This window comes from Uloborus diversus, chromosome 3 (genome assembly GCF_026930045.1).
Source record: "Uloborus diversus isolate 005 chromosome 3, Udiv.v.3.1, whole genome shotgun sequence".
In the NCBI taxonomy this organism is placed as follows: Eukaryota; Metazoa; Arthropoda; class Arachnida; order Araneae; family Uloboridae; genus Uloborus; species Uloborus diversus.
This window is the reverse complement of record NC_072733.1, coordinates 213,025,786-213,048,698: the sequence shown is the minus strand read 5'-3', so window position 1 is coordinate 213,048,698 and position 22,913 is coordinate 213,025,786. Positions and strand designations below refer to the sequence as shown.

Below are 22,913 nucleotides of genomic sequence, written 5' to 3'. Positions count from 1 at the left end.
ACAACAACCAAGTGGACACCGGTGTTTAGAAAAACAGTCTCTTTTTGTCTCCTGGCTTCTGATTGGTTGTCTCTCCCCCTTGCTTTGAGCCCAGAGAGTACACGCTGTTCGCTGATTGGCTGTTTGATGTCTTGTGTCCTGGATTCTTATTGGTTGGCCCTCTTTGGTATAAATACCGGTGTCCACTTGGTTGTTGTCAGTTCTCTCGCAACTTCTGGTTTCGTTGGTGAGCTTTTTGCACTGATGGAGAGGCTCCATTGTAGCCTTGAAATAGCTATTTGCTGTATTTTCTTCAAAATTTGTGCTTTATTTACGTTGTTTTTTCACTTCAATCATATTGTCGCACAAAGCAAAAATGATAATTTTTTCATTCAATTTCCTGTTTGGTGATATTTTGATAGATGAAATTCTAACTCTAACTCTAGTGGATGAATCCTAAACTCCAGTGGATAGCATTCATTATTGACTCCTTTTTCGTTCCTTCATTCCCTTCAAATGACACAGTCTTACCAGTAAAACAGTTAAGTTACCGGATCCAGTTCAGCGGAACGATAAAACGTTTTCCTGTATGTCAAACATTACCAAAACGTATTATAAAATTATCACGTTGTGGCGCGAGTTTCATTGTTGATGACGTCACGAGTGTTACTCGATCATTCGCTGTTATATAAATGAGGATGAGGACAAAAATTTTGCTATTCACATAGTTTCTCTAATAATTATCAAATTAAAGCTGTATTTCAATTCGTTGAATTCCTTTGAGCAATTTCTGTGAAACTTAAGTTTGTTTTTGCTTTATTTTAATTTTTTAGTCAATTTGAAAACGTTTAAAAATATTCTCAGTCGATCAAAATAACAATGTTTACCTAAGTCTATAAATACCGACGATCAAAGTCCCTCCACATACCCGAAAAAAACAATAACAATTCAGCTTCCATCACAACAATGGGGATGATAATTGCGTCACGCTTATCGATGTTTTTATCACAGTAAAAAAATAAATAAAAAGCCAAATAAAAAAGAAGAAAGATTGGGCTATACTTCTCCCTTCTTTTTGATTTTATTTTAATTCTTTTACTGTGTATAAAATAAATTTAATACAGCTTAGAAAAATCATTGAACTAATAAAAAAAAGTACAATAAAATTTTCTCAACAACATAGATCAGCGTTTCTAACCTTTTTTTAAACCCGTGGGCTAGTAAAACCTTGACCGGTAAGGTTTTTTTTTTTTTTTGCAGGGGGGGGGGGGAGTTATCGCAGAGTTAAAAATGTATTTAAAAAAAAAACGACCGGTGAAGCCCCTCCCCCCTTTTCCTCCTTATTTATTTATTTATTTACTAGTGGTAACCGCACGCGGCTTTGCCCGTAATAGAAAAATTAAAAAGTATTTTGCTTCGCCTGTATATTTACAAATAATGTATGGTGAATCTTCTCGCCAATTGGCTTGTACCCATGTTACGGTTCCACGTTATGATAATTTCGTATCTCGCCAATTGGCTTGTGCCCATGTTACGGTTCCACGTTATGATAATTTCGTAATTTACTCTTCCACGTTGTGATAATATGCTCATTAAAATTTTCTTAAAATTGGAATAGAAAAAGAACAAAATCAAATTTTCGAAAAATCGCTTCGAGGTGCAAACCCAAATGCTACAAACTAACTTTGTGCCGATTTCATAAAAATCGGCCGAACGGTCTAGACGCTATGCGCGTCACAGACATCCAGACAGAGAGACTTTCAGCTTTATTATTAGTAAAGATAAAGATTGCTAAAAAAAAAATAATTAATTAATAAACTTTAGACTGGCAGACAGTGGTAGAAAAAGTGCATTCGAGGCAGTGAGAAGCAAAGAGATGTTACTGGACATTTTCAATTTTTGAGCAAAACACCTTTAAAGTTCCAATCCGAGGAAGGCTTTCATTGAAAAGCTTTTCTAAAACATGCTGTATGGTACTTGTGTTAGATGAAAAAGAAGCAATCGAACCTGATACAGTACTAAATATTATGGTTAGATTTTTTTTTTCTAAGCCACGGAAAAAGGATTTCAAACTCGGAAACTTTTTGAAAATTGTAAAGATGAGGATTCCGAAATACTCAGAAACGTTTTTAAACGTTTATGCATCGTAGCTGCATAATACACTGCTCGACACTGAAAATGCAACACCAAGAAGGAGTGGTCAGAAAGCGATGAAATTTGAAAAAAAGACAGAGAGAGAAAGGAATAATAAATGATCTTAATTTCAAAATCATAGGCAGAATACAGAGCGAGAACGACGTCGGTTCAGTAGGATGTAGGACCACGGCAGGCAGCGATACACGAAGTAACACGTCTAGGCATAGAGTCAATAAGGGTGCAGATGGTGTCCAGAGGGATAGCTCTCCATTCCCTTTCAACCATTTGCCACAGTTCGTCTTCTGAACGAGGCAGGGACAGAGTCTGCAAACGGTGTCCAATCATATCCAACACATGTTCGATTGGTATGGTCAGGAGAGTATGGTGACCAGGGAAGTATATGGGTGCCTTGGAGACCATGTTGGTAGATGCGAGCACTGTGTGGTCGGGCGTTATCCTGCTGAAAAATTGCATTAGGTAGCCTTTGAAGATAAGGGATTGCCACCGGCCGCAGCACATTATCCAAGTATCGTTGGGCCGTCATAGTGCCCTGAATACGAACTAGAGGTGATATGGAATTGTACGCAGTTGCGCCCCAAATCATTATGCCACGCTGTCGTGCGGTAGGACGTTTCACAGTTACTGCCGGATTAGATTTGTATCCACGTCGACGCCACACACGTATGCGCCGACTATCACTGGATAAACAGAAGCGGGATTCATCTGAGAACACGACCTTTCGCCATTCTGTCATCCACGTCGCTCTAATCCGGCACCATACTAAACGTTGCTGTCTATGTTGTGAGGTCAATGGCAGTCTTCTTAGTGGACGCCGTGATTGCAGACCACGTGCGACCAAACGACGGGAAATGGTTCTGGTTGACACGGGAACATTCAGGGTATCTTGCACCTGCTGCAGAATCGAGGAACAATTGACTTGTGGGTCTGCTACAGCTTGTTGGTGGATGTATCGATCCACGCGTTCTGACGTCACTCTGACTGCCCCTGCACCCCTCAATCTTTCCACATTTCGTTGTTCCAACCATCTTCGGCACAGCCGATGCATCGTGCTCGCATCCCTGTGGGTATCATCTGCAATTTGACGTACAGACCAACCTCCCCTTTTCAGTCCGATCACCATACCCCTCGTAAAATCGTCTATCTGCTGGAAGTGCCTTCGTTGACGGCGGCTTGGCATTCTCTCGTGTTACACGTATCTTCCAAGACAAAGACAAAATTTCTTCGATAATTCTCTAGTCAAAAATAACGACACGAATATTGCCCATTCTGCAAGTTCCTTCCCTTGTATCTTCACGTGCGTCGGAGAGCTGCGCATTTCACATCATTTACATAATTCAGTGATGTACGTCTACTCTAAAATTTGCTTAAATTTCTGAACACTTCTTCTTGGTGTTGCATTTTTAATGTCGAGCAGTGTATGTTCAGAAACGTTTTTGAAAATTATAAAAAGAGGATTCAGAAATGCTCAGAAATGTTTTTGGAAATTATTGAATTATTCCGAAATACTCAGAAGTGTTTTTGAAAATGATAGGAAGATGATTCCGAAACACTCAGAAATGTTTTTTAAAATTACAGAAAGAGGATTCTGAAACATTCGGTGATCGAGATAAGCCTTGAAGACGAGAAATGATAATCCTTTGTACCTCGAGGCAGTAAAAATTGACCTTTAGCAACAGTGTAAAAATATAATCAGATTTTTGAACATTAAGATGAAATCGACATGATAAGAATATAGCCATTTTTTATTGAAAGAATTTTAATTAGATACATGTAAATAGTCTCAATAAATGTGTTTTTAATACAAGCTTTTTCTTTCAAGAACGTTATCAACTTCAAAAGAATGTAATACGAGACGTTAACAATCGGAAACTTTTTTGAAATTTTCGTGAACCGCAACTGCGACATATATTCAGAAACGTTTCCAGATTTTTTTTTTTTTTACAGTGTAAGGATGTGCAAAAAATACTCCGTTGAAACCCCCTTACCTCCTTACCTGATAATCTCGACAAATTAAAAAAAAAAAAGGATCGCTGCAGCAATTGCTTCTGTAACTACGTACACATTACAACATTTCTGGAGGAGTTAGAGTGTGAAACTAAACAGTTAGAGTGTGAAAAAAAAAAAAAAAATCTTTTTGTTCCATTTTTACTTTTAGAGATAGACACGTTTGCAATCCCACCTGTCATTTTTACCCGACTGCGCGCGCGCGATGCAAAGGAAGGTGATGTGTTTATCAGTCTATATCTGTATGTCCGTTTCTATGTGGCGTTATAGGGCTAACCGTCTTGGTCAATTTTGGTAATTCTTACGTCAATCGATTTGTCTTAACCTTGGGAGTGTCACTAAACACATGACAGTAATCAAAATTCACCATATCAACTACCAGTTGACAAAATATGGCAGTTCGTTATCAGCGCACGTTTGGTGTTGCACACTGTGTCGCACGCTACCTGCGTGCGACAAATGCAGGTAGTTTTCGCTGCCTGAATTTTTTTGTTTACTAAGTCTACTAATTGGGATCTTAATGGCCGAGTGGTCTAAGCGATTGCGTCTCCCACTTGAGGCGGTGGGTCAAGACACGCTCGCTCCGGGTGTACTTTCCCCTCTTTCTGATGTGAATTCTTTCATGTGTTCTTTATTTGTATTCTGTACTGTAATAAAAAGTATATAATGCGTAACGAAGGCAAGACACTCAGATTGTAGGAGGGGGGACGTTTCCGATTTCGCGTCATCATGAGTTATACGGGCTGTTTATATAGCTGTGCTGTGGTTGACTAAGTTCGCGCATTTTTGCCGAAGGCCAAGCACATGTAGCTTTAAGCGGAGTTAGGTCCGTAGAGGGACTAATTATGAGTAGTTTAGACCACCGCAAGTTACTTAATAGACCTCACGATACAAACAAACTCTCTCAATGAATGACAAGATTGCGAAATGTACCGTATCATAATCATAAAAACTAAATCAATGAAAATTAACTAAAAAGTGTCAAATAAAAAATTATTAAATAAAAACAAAAAACCCGACTGCGTAAAAACCAAAAAAACTGAAAAGAAAAATTTATAACCCAGTAGTTTAGAGTGTTATTTGTAGTTCTACTGAATAACTACACCGTTGAAATAGTTTTATAACCGTACACAGATAAGACAAATCATAAATTCAAAAGCGGAATAGAAGGATCAACAGTCAAGGCCCATTCCTTTCTGATTCAAAGAACCCCGTAAAATTTGAATGGGCCCCGACTGTTGATCCTTCTATTCTGCTTTTGAATTTATGATTTGTCTTATCTGTGTACGGTTATTAAACTATTTCAACGGTTTAGTTATTCATTAGTATTTAATAACATTCTAAACTACTGGGATTATACATTTTTCTTTTTAGTTTTTTGGTTTTTACGCAGTCGGGTTTTTTGTTTTTATTTAATAATTTTTTTTCCCCTGTCTGCTCAAATTAGGTAAGTATTATTGCGTAGGAAATTATTTAAACGCCGGTCTTATCGCGTAAGAGAGAAAAGGCTCACGATAACCTTCAGTTAAACAGATAAGCGATGATACCTATTGACTCTTTTATTTTCCTTTTCAACAACAGGGAAATTCATCGGTGTTGGAAAATTGAAGGAAAACAAACACTGTAGTTTTCGGTTAATTCTGCATCGAAATTTCTTCTTCTTATAACTGCTTATAACTTCAAGCTAATAAACAGGTATGTACGCTATTTATTTGGACATAAGACGATCTTTCTGAAATTTTCATTTTCTGCAACAAAGGACAAAAAAGTTTTCAATTTTTGTAATCTTTTTCAGTTTGAACTGCTTTCCTCATAATTTATCAAAACATTCCTTTCAGAACTAAACGAGCCTTCTTTCCCCTTCCAACTACAATTCTGCGGATATGACTTAAATCTCCCCTTCAGTTACGCGAGGGATAATTGACACTTAGTTATAATATTTGAAATAATTTGCAGTTACGCTGAAAATCATTTCAAGTGTACCTTTTTTCAGAATTAGAGATTATATTCTAAAAGCAAAATATGTATCTTTTGTGCACCAAATGGCTATTGGTAATATTAAAACGATGTGAAGTTCATCCTTTCAAAACTGGAATACTTGCATTTATATTTTAATGATTTATATTTTAATGATTTTCAAATACTTTAAATATTTTTTATAAATTCTAGCATAGTATTTTAATAATTCCGGTAGTTATGAGATTCAAGTCTGTGTTCAGGGGTTCCTAACCTGTGGATCGTGACCCGCAGGGGGGGGGGGTCACGTAGCATTTCTTATGGGGCAGCTATATTGTCCTTTAATTAAAAAAATTTTCATTGCATAGTTTAAAAACTAAAACACATAGGGGAAAAATAGCACCATTTCAGAGTAGTGTCAATACTTGAGCAAGTTTCGAATCCAGGAGAGGAACTGAAGAGCAGCAGCACACTCCCCCCCCCCCCCCCCCCGCCATACCAGAGTACATGATCCCCAGCGTCCTCTAAGATTAAAGACTATCTTAAATTTTTGTTTCAGGACTCCATTTCTACAAATTTTGGCGAAAAGATTGCATCTCCCTCTAACATCATCTAAAATGTCGTTTTTGGAATTTCAGTTTCGATTAATTTCTGTGAGAGATTCTTTAAACCCCAACCTTTGTCCTGGAAACTGTCCTGTAATTGCATTTTTAGAACTTATTTTTGGAAATATTCCGGTGGAGAATTCCTAACTTCCAGTCCCCTAACTTCATCAAAAATGGCTGAAAAATGGGTTTTAGGATTTTAATTTTTAATAAAATTCTAGGGGAGAGCCTACTGTCCCCCTTCACAAAGTTAAAGATGGTATAAAATTTAGTTTTTAGCACTTAAATTTCAAGAAAAATCCGGGTGAGTGTCTCCGAACATTTTCCCTTGTCATCAAAAATAACCTATTACTCTGTTTTTCTGGCTTGAATTTCGAAAAATTTCCTTGGGAGTATCCCTAATCCTCTCTCCCTTTATGTCTTTAAAACTGAAATTTCGTTTTTGGAACTTCAGTTCTGAAAAAAATCCGGAGGAGAAGCGCCGAATCCAAACTTTTCCCCTAATATTTAAAATGATGGTCTATAATTGCGTTTTTAAAACTTCAAATTCAAAAAAATTCCATTAAAGGTCGCCCAAAGCCCTTCTCTTCCCTAAACTTCCAGTTTTTAGGACATTTCATTCTCAGTTTCGTAAAAATAGAGAATTTTCCTCCTCCTTTTCCATCTTGACGTTTTTGCACTAAAAAGCAAAAACAGTCAGAAAGATTATTTGTTGAATTAAAAAAGGTTTCGGGAAAAAGCTGAGAGTAGAATGCCAATTCATATTTTCATTTTTTAGCCTACTTTCCCAGTAAAAGTCAGAGAAAGAAGAAAAAGGCATGAAAGAAGCTTTAATGCATTTTCGAAATATCGCGAAAAACAAAAAAAAAAAAAAAAAAGAAAGAAAGAAAGAAAAAGCCCAAATAAATAAATAAATAAATATCAAAAAATTAAAAATTGGAAAGTAGGGTATTGAGATGGTGGAAAGTGTCTCTTGGTCAGCCTGTCTGTCTGTCCTCCCCTAATAACTTTTGATAGGACTGGGCTATATCAGAATTTTAATACCGCAATATATCGCTCTCAAAATACCGATATTTTCGATATATCGATACATTCTTGAGGAGGGTGCAAAGGTTTAGAGTTCATAGAATATTATATCGAAAAACAAAAAAAAAAAAAAACATTTCTAAATATAATAAATACAATTATTCCTCGAATTCAAAACTTTTCTGGAGGTGCGAGGGAGGGCGTGCAAATGGTATAGCTTAATGCATAACAACAAGTAGTTTTAAATATTCAACTCAATATTGTGTTTAGATCTTTCAATTTGAGCAGTCTCAGTAATTTGAATGTACTTTGAACTATATTTCGTATTGACGCATTAAATAGTTTATTTTTAGTGATTTAATAGCTCTTCCTTTAAGACTTTTTATTTCTTAGTTGAGTAACATTAAGTAAAATACTAATAATAAATCTTCAAAGAAAGCAGCTATAAATTTTGGAAACTATCACACCATTCCTCCATTAAGCACATAGAACTATGAAATATACCTTTAATTTATATGTCACTAGCTGCATTACCCGACGCTGCACGGTCTACCTCGTAAATAAAAGTTTCGTCTAGTGACACATGCTTAACAATCAGGTTTAAAAAAGAAGGGAAAAAAATAGCACAAAAATTTCCCGTCAATGTGCAGGAAACGCAATTTTATGACTCAAAATTTAAATTTAGACATCATTGGATTTTTCGTTATCATTCTGGATTTTCTGGGGAAACCCCCCAAGGTGGTCCCCATATACCCCATTTTGAAGAGAAAGAACTCATGCGAATTCATGAGCATCAAAGAACCGCTGCGCCATGATTGGAAAAAAAATCCAACGAAAACTGGATCTGCATAAGAAAACCCCCTCATGGGGTGTGTTCGCACCCTCCCCCTTTCCTCATAGGGGAGAAAACCCCTATGGCAATTCCTGACCATCAAAGAACCACTGAGTCAAATATGGCAAAGATCCGATGAAAACTGGATCTGTATATACAAATCCCCTGTGGGAGGTAGGGTGGCCCCCATTGATAAACAAAAGCGACCCTAGGTGAATTGTTGAGTATCAAAGGACCTGTCTGCAAAAATCCGACATAAACTGAATTTGCATAAGAAAAACCTCCGTGCGGTGTTTTCGCCTCCCCCCCCCCCCATCGATAGGCGAAAAACTCCCTATGAAAATCGCTGAGCATCAAAGAATCACTGATCGAAATTTGGCAAAGATCCGACGAAAACTGGATTCGTAAAAGGAGACTCCCGGTGGGAGTGGAGGTCCGATTGCGAACGAAAACTGTCCTCTATGTGAATTCTTGAATATCAAGCGACCTCTATGCAAAATTTTGAAAAAATCCGACGTAAACTGGATTTGCATGAGGAAAATCTCCGTGGGGTGTTTTCGCATCCCACCCTCTCCATCATATGTAGACGAAAAACTGTCTATGAAAATTCCTAAGCATCAAAGAACCGCTGTGCCTAATTTGGCAAAGATCCGACGAAAATGTGGATTCGTAAAAGGAAACCAACGGTGGGAGGGTGAGGGGGGTTCCGATTGCAAACGAAAATTGACCAATGTGAATTCTTGAGCATCCAAGGACCTCTCTGCCATATTTGGCAAAAATCTGACGTAAACTGTGAATTTGCATCAATAAAATTATTTTTTGGTTAATTAAAATACATAATACATTTAAAACTATTGTTTTTAACAATACACACATATTTTAATATTGAATTAAAAAATTTTTTCAATTAATTTTCTTCAGTAGATTCAATTCAAAATCCATATTATTAGGTAAATAAATTTTCTCATCAGGGTCATTATTTCACAAGCAATTTAACCGAAAAACGAATATGAAAATTTATTCACTTTTTCAATTCCGGTATTTAATGATGACGACTCTTAAACTGAAGTCAAAAAAATACCAAACAAAAGATTTTTTCATTATACATTTTTTTTTAAAACTTATTATTACTCTGCGTCGCCCGGCTTTGCACGGTATACTTCGAAAATAAAAGTTATGTCAAAAAGAAAAGAAAAGAAATCTGTGAAATATCCTCAGAGCGCGAAAAAATAATCAAACAGGAAAAATTTTGAATCCCCCGATTATAGGAAAAGCCTCAAGACAAAAGCAAGAATTTTATTTATTTATCGTAACCTAGATCGTACGAGAAATGTGTTTGTAAAACCCTCCGGAAAACAAATGTCTGGTTACAGCCCTGTAAAAAATACCAGCATTTCAGCTAATTTTTCATGTAGTATCCTTGAGTGAAATATGTGAGTGAAGAAATATGTGAGCATATTTGAGGAGTCAAGCTAAGTACGTCAGAGAATTTTTGCTCTATGAGTTCGAATTAGGCCATCACACAGTCGAGGCAACGTAAAACATATTCTATGCTAAAGGTGAAGATCGGGTGACCACATCACTTATAACACTAATATTATTATAGTTATAACTATCATCGGAATCATAGTTTCGAAGATTTGGACGAAAGATGACTAAAAATGGCAATACATGATGACCTGTCCTTCGAATGCTACGTTTTTAAAGTTGACAAGGCATTATCAACGATGCAAATAACACTGCGCGCAAAAAAAGGGGGGAGGCAGGGGGATGCTACTGACACCATTCTTGCTGATTCTTATGTAAAATGACCCCTTGATACCAACTATAAACACCTTTTGCCTCATTATTCCCTAATTTTTGGGTATAGTTCCACTCTACTTTTTACAATTTTTGCAGTTTTACACAATTATTTTTATTCTGGGTCGGGACCATAATATTAACCATTACCATTGTCCTAAAGGGCTAGAGAGGTGCAAAGTTCTAAAACTTGAACATTTGGGGGAGATTCAGGAAGAAATTCCCCTCTGAAATATTTTAATTTTTGTGGGGAAAGCAGGACGAGGGGTAATTGTTTTAAGCTATTTAAATCTCAGGCTGACTTGGAAATTAGGAAAAACTACTACTTTAGTAGGGTCGTGGGCACTTGAAATAGCTTACCGGAAGAGGCGGTAATGAGAAAAGGGATGGATAGCTTTAACAGGGCCATTGATCTTCATTGAGGACTAATTAATTGACTAGGACCAGCCTAGCTGGGCCCAGAGTCTATTGCTGGTCGTCACATTCGTATTTGTATTTGTAATAAATCATCGAAAACCGGGCTTTTTTTTTGTAGGGGGTCGTTTTTCATTTAATTTTCAACAAAAATCAAAATATAGGACTCGCTCCTATGAGCAAGGCCACCCCGATGGGACGTCATGGGGAGCCAATGTGACCTCTCAAAAATTTCCTTATTCGGCAACTTTTGTCCGTCGATTTAGCAAAATTTGGAGTTCTATTCGGCAAAATTGTTATCATTCGGCGAAATTTAGAGTTCCATTCGGCAAAATTATCATCATTCGGTAAAATTTGGAGTTCCATTCAGTTAAATTATGCTGTTCAGTTTTGGTCTTCTTGTCTTAAGAAAGATATTAATGTATTGGGAAGGGTTCAAAGACGGGCTACAAGGCTAATAAATGGACTTTCTCACTTAGACTATGATTCCAGGCTTAGAAGGCTAAAAATATACAGTCTTGAGCAAAGAAGAGACCGAGGGGACATGATTCAGTTGTTTAAATTTATTAAAATGAAAGATGTCACGGGGCTGAAGTTTAGCACTGAAAACAGGACAAGGGGTCATTGTTTCAAGCTATTTAAGAGTCATTATTTTGAAATTCAGACAAAAAACGGAAATTTTGGCAGTGACCATTTTTGATTTTCCTAATTTTTTTATATGTCAAAGTAGGTCATAAAAAGTGACCATTCTGAAATTTTTAGCCTTCCAAAAATTTTCTTTCGCTCGTTAAATATTCCCAAAGTTTGAGGTTTTGCAGCGTTGTTTTAGAAAAATTCTATAAGTCGCATTTCAGTGCGCTATAGCTCTTTACAGAAACACCACCTCACGGTTATATTTATATTTATTGGTTACTGCATACTAGAAACACGTTTTACGCACGAGAAAACGCATAAAATGAGCTACAAAAAAAATATTTTCTAGGAAACAAGAAGAGATCCCATGCTGTTTTCTTTTTCATGATCTTTTACACATATCCAGCTACCATTATATATAAAAGGTTTTTTTTCCTAGTGATGCTGTTTCGAGTTAATTGTGATCAAAAAAGCGCAATTTTTGAAAATTTGAAAAATATCAGGACATTTTTCTCCTAAAAAAAATTAAACCTCAAACAAATTTTGTGCTATTTACTCTCTTCATAGTATAAACTTTCAGTACATGTTAAAATTTTTTCGGGGGATGGCTTTTGGGGGGAAATAACGCAGGTTAAACTTGCGCGAAAACGGATAAAATCCATACTTTGCGACCCCTTATCTGAAAAAAGCAATAACCACCAACCAAAATAACTACGAAGTCATCATCACTAGATACAGTACAACCAATAAATATAAACATTACCGTGGGGTGGTGTTTCTGTAAAGAGCTAAAGCGCACTGAAATGTGACTTTTAGAATTTTTCTAAAAAAGCGCTGCAAAACCTCAAACTTTGGAAATTTTTAACGAGCGAAAAAAATTTTTTGGAAGGCTAAAAATTTCAGAATGTTCACTTTTTATGACCTACTTTGACATATATAAAAATTAGAAAAATAAAAAATGGTTACTGCCACACCTTGTCTGAACTTCAAAATAATGGCTCTTAAATCTCAGGCTAACATGGATATTAGGAAAAATTATTATTATAGCAGGGTAGTGGAACCTTGGAACAGTTTACCGGAAGAGGTAGTAATGAGCAAGGGGCCATTGATCTTCACTGGGGATTATAAATTGACTAGGACCAGCCTAGCTGGGCCCAGAGCCTGTTGCTGGTCGTCACTTTTGTATTTGTATAAATTGAGAATTTCCTCACTCTCAAAAAATTGAAGTTCGGAGCGCCCCTGCCCCATGTCCACTTTGGGAATCGCTGGTCTGCGCTCATGTCAAAGGGAGGGGAGAAACCATCTCTCCCTCAGTAGTCATTACACTTTCCTTATAGTTAGGTTTGTCAGACGTCCCGGTTTGACCGGGACAGTCCCGGTGTCCCGGCGAGTTCGCTACATGTACCGGAAAAACATTAATTTGATTACAAATGACCAAAAACGTCTAAAAATAATAAAGTGTGAAGAATTATTTAGGACAATAACTTTATCATTTGTAACATTAACTAGTAAAATTAATACCGGATTAACTTGTGAAAATTTTTGCAAGATTAATCCCCCTCCCCCCCCTTTAAAAAAGTTCTATAAAATGAAAAGTATATTTAAATATTTTATTTTTATTCATCATTCAAAAATGTTTTTCTAACTATTTTTTTTTCATCAAAGAAGTCAAATGTTTAACTTTTATCTACTCATGTCAATTTTTTTATTACTACTGTTTTAGGTTCATAATTAGTAACCATTTATTCATAGCATTGAGAACAAACTGCCCTATAAGACATTCCAAAAATCAGTCACAGATGTGAAAACTAGTGACTTTGAGGGGGGAGGGGGCATTCCAGTGTCCCGGTTGAACATTACAGAAATCTGCCAAGTCTACTTTTAGTTCGTTGAGCTTATCATGTGTTAATGTGACCCTGAAACATGCTAAAAGCAAAACACTGATTTGATCACCTGTTCTATTGCGTAAAGGGGAAGAGGGGAAGAGAACGACGAAGATAGCCTTCACATATGAAGAGATAAAAACCGATACCCATTCAACCTTCATTTCCCGGCTCAATTTTTTAAAAAGTGATACAATATATCTGATGTAAAACAATCATTGCAGTTTCATGTTAATACTGCATTCTAATTTCTTCTCGAACTACAATTTTGCTCTGGTAAAGAGGTATGTAGGCTATTTTATTTTTGTTTTATATTAGTTAAATTTTTATACCAGAGATTCGTAAGAACTATTTTATACTGTTTGGGCTAAACCATGGTAAAATTTTATTTCGCTTATACACTTCTGATTACAGTGAAAATCCAATTTTTCATCCCCTGAATCTAAGTTTTCCTTCAGTTGACGGTTTTTTTTTTTTTTTTTTTTTGAGCAATTACGATTGCTTATTGCTTTCATTTGACTGTTTTGATGTGCTATGATTTTATTTTCCCACCAGCACCCTCTCCAGCATCACCGTCGACCAGCCGCATCACGATGCTGCTCCTCTAGCGAAAACCGTCTCCAGGTTGCGTCCATATATTACTCTTACAAGCATACATACACGCACGTACAAACACACACAAACACATATACACACATACATACGCCTACACAAACATACACAAACACATACACACACACGAACACATACATACTCAAACACATACACACACACGCATACATACAGACACCTCCACATAGACACACACCTACACACAACTACCCACACACTCATGCCTGCACACAGACACAAACACATATGCCTACACACACATACGCATCCGCCCCCCTCCACACAATCACTCATACACACAACTACCACACACTCATACCTGCACACAGACACAAACACACATGCCTACACACATACACATACCCACTACACACAAACACACATACTCCCCTCACACACACAAGAACACACACGCTTACATACACACACACACACACTCGTGAATGCGAAAAACATAATTTGAATTCAAGGGGTCAAAATTCAAATTAATTTTTCTTTTTTCTTATTTTTTTTTAAATCAGGTCCCAGTTTTTCCATATGCTAATAATGTTCGTTTCACCCGGATTGTAAGTTTAGTTGTGCAATTCCCGCATTTTAGTTCAGTTTTTCCTGGGAAGTAAAAAAACAAAAACAAATGTTCTAAAACAAGCAATATGTTTCCTTTGTGCTGTTTGAAGATAACACACGTTGTTGAAAGTTTATCTATGAAAACAGAAATGCTAGGGAACTTGTAAGAACCGGAAGCACCGACTGTCCCTTCTTTCAATATTGCATCCAAGAGCTTACAAATAACGAAAGACTCTTTTCTTTGTCACAAAGACTAGCGAAGAAAAACTTGCAAAGCATTTTAATGCTGGAAGCTGCTGCATTTACTTTGAACTTATTACTAAAAAGCTATCCACTATTATACGGTTTTAAAACTTCAACGCCCGGATTCACAACTTAATGTGTTAAAATGATCTAAAGTGAGATCTGTAATTTTGTTGTTTTCATTAAAAGGTAGATATTATACGTTTTGAAAGAGTAATTCTTACTACTTTCAATTTTTTCTGTTTGATTTTTGCCTTTGATGTATTTCTTGCATTTTACGTGTTTTAACCCAGTTCCTTGAGAAACATAAAATCGGGGTTTCGCTGCAATAATGATTTTTTAATGTTTTAATCTGTATCACTATTTAAAGATTTTCTTTAAATGTGCCGAGCTCGTAAGAATATTTTGACTTGCAGAACTTAAATACAGAGTGTACGAAAAGTCCTTGACACATTTAAACAATTCATAGAAAACCAACAAATTGTCATATGAATTTGCAGTTTGCACCATTATACTTCACAGGTTCCAGAGTTTTTATGACATCGAAAAAAAGATGAAAAGGGGAAAAAAAGAAGAAGGAAAAAGGCATTTCACAGCCAGGGTGATGGAGATAAGCCTTGAAACCAAGTAATGATCATTTTTTCCGCCTCGAGGCAACAAAGAATTTACTTTTGACTTGTGGCAACAGCGTAAAAATAGAATAGGATTTTGTTTATTAGGATGAAGGTAGTGACCGTGGTAGCCCGATCGGTCGAGTGTCGGATTCGGGGCCGGAGGGTCCTGAGTTCGAACCTCGATGGTCGAAGATCCACCGTCGTCATTAAAGGGGACTGGGTGACGTTAAATATGCTCGTGGTCTCAATGTCATCCAAGTGAAACGATACCTCTGGGGGTGCTAGCACCAGGTAGCTATTAGCTCCTGGTCTAGTTCTAAATTCTCATTAACTGTTCGATCCGGTGATGGTGCTGCCATTTATCGGTATAAAAAAAATAATGGAGGCAAGGTACTTAGTATGCAGTCCTCGACATAAATACAGTTGTAGTCAGTTGTGACTCTGAATAGGAATAGTTTATTAAGATGAAGGTAATATGATAAGAATTCGGCTGTTTTTTATTAGTAGAAGTTGAGTATGATAGATGTAAATATTGTAAATAGTCTAAAATAAATGTCTTTTTGGATTCAAGCGTTTTCTTTGAAGAACGTCATGAACTTTTTTTTTACTCCGTAGACAATTTGGCTCACAAAGTTAAGAATGCGTTACGAGACGGTAACACGGGGTGTCAGTATATGCTATGCACAACATGAATTGTTTTTGAAGGAAGTATAAAATTCGTTATTGGTTACTAAATAGTGATTTCGTGAATATTATTACATCCTTCAGCATCACTGACAGCGAAAGTTCCCACATAAACTAGTTTACACATCGTGCTGTTAGTGCGTCAAATAACCACTCAGTAACTTTCATTCACCTGTTTTTCATTCTAAATATAACAAGAAGTTCCGTCTAGAACAATACGAGCCTACTTTCCCGTAAAAAAAAAAAAAAAAAAAAAAACGAACAAATGAAATAGCAGCACCTTTTAAACAAAGCAGCTAATAAACTTTTTTACATTAAAAAAAAAACTTTTATAGTTTTCGAGGCGTTCAAAATGAAACAATAATAATTAAAATAAATACATCATATCAAAAAAAATAAATAAATAAAATCGTTTCTTTTTCCCCTGTTGCCAAAAATAATTTTTTTAATGAACTGATGCACTTACCAAAATAAATAAAAACAATAAAATGTCAACTTAAAGAAATACTTTTCCTTGTCATAAAAAAAAAATCGTCTGCGCATATCTTTATGTAGATATATAAATGACTTCGAGTTTATTCGCCGGAAACTGAATACCTAAATTAAAATTTTAGCGCGAAAATAAAAACAAGTCATATCAACAATAATTATTTCACAGTTAAAACAATAGCTGCGGAGTCGGAGTCAATCCCATTTTGGATAAAGGAGTCGGAGACGAATATCCAAGAATCGGAGTCGGTCATTTGTCTTCCGTGTATAAATGTTTGCCAAAGCTACGAAGTCAGAGTCGAAGTCGGGGAGTCGGAGTCCGATTAATTGTCGGGCACAGGAGTCGAATTCGGAGTCAGGTGCCCCTAAATTCTCGGCGTCGGAGTCTGGAGTTTGGTGTCAAGAGCTATTTCCAACAAAATTTGTGTGAAAAAAATCCGCCTTCAAGTACGGAATCTACATTGACTTTCAATTTCCCCGTAGGCGCTAATGTTAAGGGATTTAAACTGTTCAAAATTGAACGGAAAATTGTTCAAATCAAAAAGATATTTTTTATACAAGTTTTTCATCAAAAGCTTTTTCCTACAAAGTTTGTTTGAGGCAAATTCGCCTCACAGTTCGGAATTGCCTTGAATTTCCCCGTAGGCGCTAATGTTAAGTTTATTTGAACTGTTCAAAATTGAACAAAAAAAATTCAAATAAAAAAGTGAAATATGGGAATGAGGTGTCCTCGCCGAGATCTTTCGAACAAAAAAAAGTTTATTCAGTAAATTACCGCCAATTATAGCCAGGGCTAAAGCAGAAATACATGAAATACACCTCAAGCTCAGTCATTTCCAGCCGAGGACTGCAGTTTCGTGCTTATTAGCACTAATAAGCACGAAACTGCAGTCCTCGGCTGGAAATGACTGAGCTGGCGGTGTATTTCAAAAAAAAAAGTTCGTTCGAATCGAACTATTCATTCAAAAGTTTTTAGGGGGGGGGGACAGACAGACAGATCGACAGACATTTTTCTCCATCTCAATGCCCTACTTTCCAATTTTTAATTTTTCGATATTTATTTAATTATTTTATTTATATTTGACTTTTTTTTGTCTTTCGTGATATTTTTAAGATGCATTAAGCCTTCTTTCATGCTTTTTGTCTTCTTTTTCTGACTTTTACTGGGAAAGTAGGCTAAAAATTGATAAAATATGAAGGCATCTCTATGTGCTTTTTCATCTAAAGTTGGTGAAGATGGGACGAAAAAGAAAGTTTCTGACAAAAAAAAAAGGTTAAGACTCTTGCTATGATCGAACAACTAAAAAACGTCGACGGTAGCAACAAGTATGAGTGAATATACCATAAATACAATTAAAAAGTCAAAACAAAAAGATATCCGTAAAAGTTCAGAACTTAGTTTCAATATTGAAGCTTTAAGAGTAATGTCTAAGCAAAGTAAATATTATGAAAATGGAAGCTGTTCTTGTATTGTGGATTGAAGGGATTAGGATGTGGGGCTGTTGCTATAAATGAAAACGTTATAAAAGAAAAGGCACAGCAACCGTATTTGAAAAATGTATTAGATAACGATCTAATCATAGAGCATAAATCATCATTATCTTCATTTTTCAACCCATAAATATTATTACTGTTTCTACTGTACAGTACTGTTAGAGTGCAGCATTTTATTATTACTACATACTGTGCGTACGGTGTTGTTTTATTTAAGTCTTTCCCTCCCCTTGATCATTCATTTTGTGCATCTTAAAGTATTTCATGTTGAATGAAACAGCTTTTTTTTATTTTCAAATACAGTAAAAGTACATGTAAGATGATAATTTTGTAATTTACTCGTTCATCTTATGATAATTTTGCTCTGGAAAATGTTCTTAAAATTGGAATAGAAAAAGAACAAAATCGAATTTTCAAAAAATCGCTTCGAGGTGCACACCCCCATGCTACAAACTAACTTTGTGCCAAATTTCATGAAAATCGGCCCAACGCTCTAGGCGCTATGCTTGTCACAGAGATCGAGACAGAGAGACTTTAAGTTTTATTATTACTAAAAGATAATAGTGCCTTGGACTTGGAGTAAGCAAAGAAACACTCCAAATATTTTCACCACAAGTTTATTGGAAACCGAAGCAAAAAAAAAAGTTTTATACAGATTAATTTTCCAATATTGGCAATTTTAATGTGACTCAATGGTTATCTTTCTAAATATCGCCAATAGTAGACAAATTAAAACCAGATTTAAAAAAAGTCCAAATTTGTCGCCAAATCGGCGACAAATCTTGATGACCAAAAACTTGGCGATATCATGCCAAGTGTTTGCCAAATTATAGCACCACTTGAGTTTCAATTGAAATTATCAATGATTTCCACCAAAAAAGGCATGAAAGACCCCTTTTGGAGTGTCCGAATGCAACCAAAAAGAATGATGCACAACTAGACCCCACTAGGAGTCTACGTACCAAATTTCAACTTTCTAGGACATACCGTTCTTGAGTTATGCGAGATACATACGCACATACATACGTACATACAGACGTCACGAGAAAACTCGTTGTAATTAACACGGGCATCGTCAAAATGAATATTTCAGGTGTCTATACGTTCTTAGGCATATATCCACAATTGGTCTTGTAGAAAAAAAAAAACCTCAATATTCATTCGGGGGCGAGCAAAATGGAAATTAAGGCCGATTTTGAGTGATTTTTTTTTCGCTTCCTTTTTGGTAAAAGGAAGTAAAAAAGGGGAGGTGGGAGAGGAAAATTATGTTTTTTCAGGAAAAACATCAACATAGATGAACTTAAAAAGTAAAATTTAATCTAAACACAAAATTTCCAGCTTGCACATTTCCATTATTAAGATTAATGAGAAATCAAAATACATTACGTTAATACGTTACGTTTACGCAAATAATTTTTATGATAAGTGTACTCGTGGATATCGGCCACAAAATCTTTATTACCGCATCCTAATCGCCATTTATTATTTTTATGCATGTGCGTCGTATTATCTATTCTAAAAATCACCAATCATAATATTACGGGTGCAGATTTCTTGGCCCTCTCCATTCCATTTCATTGGTAGAATAGAAACAAGAAACTCATCAGCTAATTTTACACGAGACTTTTGCACCTCGCATTTCCCCGCTCCAACTCCGAAAAAAACCGGATGGAAAATAAAAAGCTTGTACCCTGTATCCGAGAAAGCGGTTTTACCCAGCATCCTACGCAGCCGTACCCAACTAGCAAATAAACTCGTTTTGCGTAGTGCATTCTGGGTAATAACCCCGCTTTTGCTCCAGTCGATAGCAAGAGAAAAAAAAACCCACATTTCCCCGGCAAATAACCGGAATGAGGTTAAAGGCTGGTTTTTTCCTGTTTAGAAAACGTCCATTTAAACGCGGCTAGTGAGTAGGGTCCTATCGCAATTCGTGATTGCGAAAAACATATTTTGAATTCAAGACGTCAAAATTCTAGTTATTGAGCAATCGCGATTGCTTATTGTTCTCACTTGACCGTTTTTGGCGCTCCTATGATTTTATTTTCCCACCAGCACCCTCCGCATCATCACCTTCGACCGGCTCCTCACAACGCTGCACCTCTAGCTAAAACCGTTTCCAGGTTGCGTCAATATCCTACACCTACAAGTATACATACACGCACCTACATACACACACATATATACATACATACACCTACACACACATACATACACCGACACAAATACACAAACACACACCTACACACAACTACCCACACACTCATGCCTGCACACAGACACAAACACATATGCCTTCACACACATACACATACCTCCCCCCCCACACACACACCTACACACATACACACAACTACCCACACACTCATGCCTGCACACTGACACAAACACACATGCCTACACACTTACACATACCCCTTGCACACAAACACACATACCCCCACTCACAAACACACACGTATACACACACACTCGTGATTGCATAAAACATAATTTGAATTCAAGATGACAAAATTCAAATTAATTTTTTTTTATCTTTATTTATTTATTCATTTATTATTATTTTTTTTTTTTGCCTATGTTTCAAAAAAAAACTGAATTGCTATTGTTCATCCAGCAACATCATGGAAAAAGATGAAAACCACTATATTCCACTCATATACAATGGCGTGCCAGAGCGCTTTCGTCTGAAGGCAGAAAAAGAGCTTCATGAGACTGATGAAAACAGAGTTGAAGGTTTGAAAAGGCTCAGAACATATTTACAAGGTACCGTAATAGCTCAGTTCATCACAAACATCAGCCAAAGTATTCAGAAACTTTTAAAATTTGACATCTTTCCGAATTTCTAAAGAAATATCTGACGGGAATTTCAACGGTTAATTCATTGAAATACTTGATTTCGTACTGTCCACCTCTGGCAAGTTGAGTTCCGCTGACGGATCGATTAAACGATTCCATATTGTAACGGATCCGGTGCGACTTCCAACTTTCTTGAAAGGACGACACAGTTCTTGATAAAAACACAGGAGCTTTTTTTATACTATGTACAAGAGAAATCGTTAACAACTGCTAAATTAATCATCAGCAATTAAGCAAATATCAATCAGCACCGTAAACTCAACGGTTACACACGTATTTACTTCCAAATACGAAAAACAGCACAGCGAAATGCCTCGCAATAAACAGAGCAAATACGCTCTCAGTTCGAATTCTCCATCGAAACTGAAACTTTTTATCACGCGGGACGCCTTTATAAACATCCAAAGAAATCTCTCAAATATTCCACAAGATTCCAAACGCTTCTCGAAAACAGTAGACCGTTATCAAATTTTATCAATGAACAAAAAAGAAATAGGGGAATCGTATACTTTAGCCGAATGTATAGGGGTTGTATATTCATTACGGAAAACTATTTACAGGTTACGTTACTACAATAATTACTATTTACAGAATTTGTAACATTATGCTGAAATAGGAGTGAGGAAAAACGGCTTAAGAACTTGCGGATTTAGTTTGCAGTGTTATTGCCCATTTGGCGAAAAATAATTCAGGTAAGAAGTAGCAAGCGGTACAGGATTTTCTAGCCAATAAAAGGGTTTGCATTGGTAGCCCAACTCTGCGCCTAACAATTATTCTTCTTACTAATTTCTCTCTCTTGAAAGAAATGGACTTGCTCAAGGCCATAGCTCAATTTCTCAGAAGTGGACAGTACTTTTAGTAGGAAGAGTGATTGCTTGTATTTCTGTAAAGACTATTTTTCACTTTACCACTGAACTTTTCTCTGAGAAGAAATTATGGTCAACTCTTAATGGGGTCGTTTCCAAAATTTTAAAATTATTTTTTTCTCACAGAACATGCTTAAAAACATAGGATCTAACCATTTTTTAAATAATTTGTTTAAGTTTAATATTTAAAAAAAAACTACTTAAATCAGAGCGCTTTCATTGTTTAAATTTCTTGTCAATGACATCACAAATGATGAAATGCCATTCAGAGTTGCCATTCACGGTCCAAAATATTTAATTCGCATCTTTACTCACGTGTATTGGCAACGATAGGGTTGATAGCAAGCATAGAGCGCAATTTTAATTCGCTTCTTGATTATCATACCGTGGAAACGCGGTGCAAAATGCGCCAAAGAGCATCATTTGTGACGTCATCAAGACCACGCCTTGTTTGCAAAATCGGACATTTTAAAAAAATTATTAAAAAATAACTGTTGGGAAAATGAAAGTATTTTCTGGGTCCATGTTTTTTTTTAACTCATTCTATCAATTTCAGTGACTAAAAGTAGTACTTTTGACTGAAGGATCCAACCCCATTAACGAGGTGATTTATTTATTTATTTATTTATTGTAACGTAAGTTGTGAGGCGAAGAAGTGCATGTAATACCAACAAAATATTTGTTGTGTACTCTACAAAATTTAGAAGACTAGAGTAGAAACATTTTTAATGATTTTTTTTCTCATTTTCGTATATACAGTTGAATCTGATTATCATTTCTCACTCTAAAACTTTTCAAAAAATTGTTTGCTTATTTTATGAATAACAATTTAAACAATGGGGTTGTGTCCTTCAGTCAAAAGTAGTACTTTTTGTCACTGAAATTGATAGAATAAACAAAAACAAAAAAAAAAAAAAAAAAACATTGACTCAGAAAATACTTCCATTTTCCCAACAGTTATTTTTTAATTATTTTTCTTTTAATGTCTGATTTTTATAACAAGGCGTGGTCTTGATGACGTCACAAATGATGCACTTTGCCGCATCTTTCTACCGCGATTCAACGTTATGATAATCAAGAAGCGAATTAAAATTGCGCTCTACGCTTGCTACCCACCATATCGTTGCCAATACACGTCAGTAAAGATCCGAATTAAATATTTTGCTCTGTGAATGGCAACATAGAATGGCATTTCATCA

At 36.1% G+C, this 22,913-nt stretch overlaps 1 protein-coding gene across 3 annotated transcripts in view; it reads left to right on the top strand.

The window, feature by feature from the left end:
• Positions 1 to 5,720: 5,720 nt before the first annotated feature.
• LOC129218573 (clavesin-2-like) overlaps positions 5,721 to 22,913 on the top strand; it is a 37,544-nt gene continuing 20,351 nt past the window's right edge. The window contains exons 1-2 of one of the 3 annotated variants that reach the window (XM_054852885.1): positions 5,721 to 5,835; positions 20,607 to 20,755. In XM_054852885.1, coding sequence (XP_054708860.1) covers positions 20,614 to 20,755 — 142 coding nt within the window. In that variant the 5' untranslated portion in view covers positions 5,721 to 5,835; positions 20,607 to 20,613. Of the gene's footprint in view, positions 5,836 to 13,390; positions 13,574 to 14,777; positions 15,339 to 20,606; positions 20,756 to 22,913 lie in introns of those variants that run through there. The other 2 variants (XM_054852884.1, XM_054852883.1) reach the window with 2 other exon arrangements.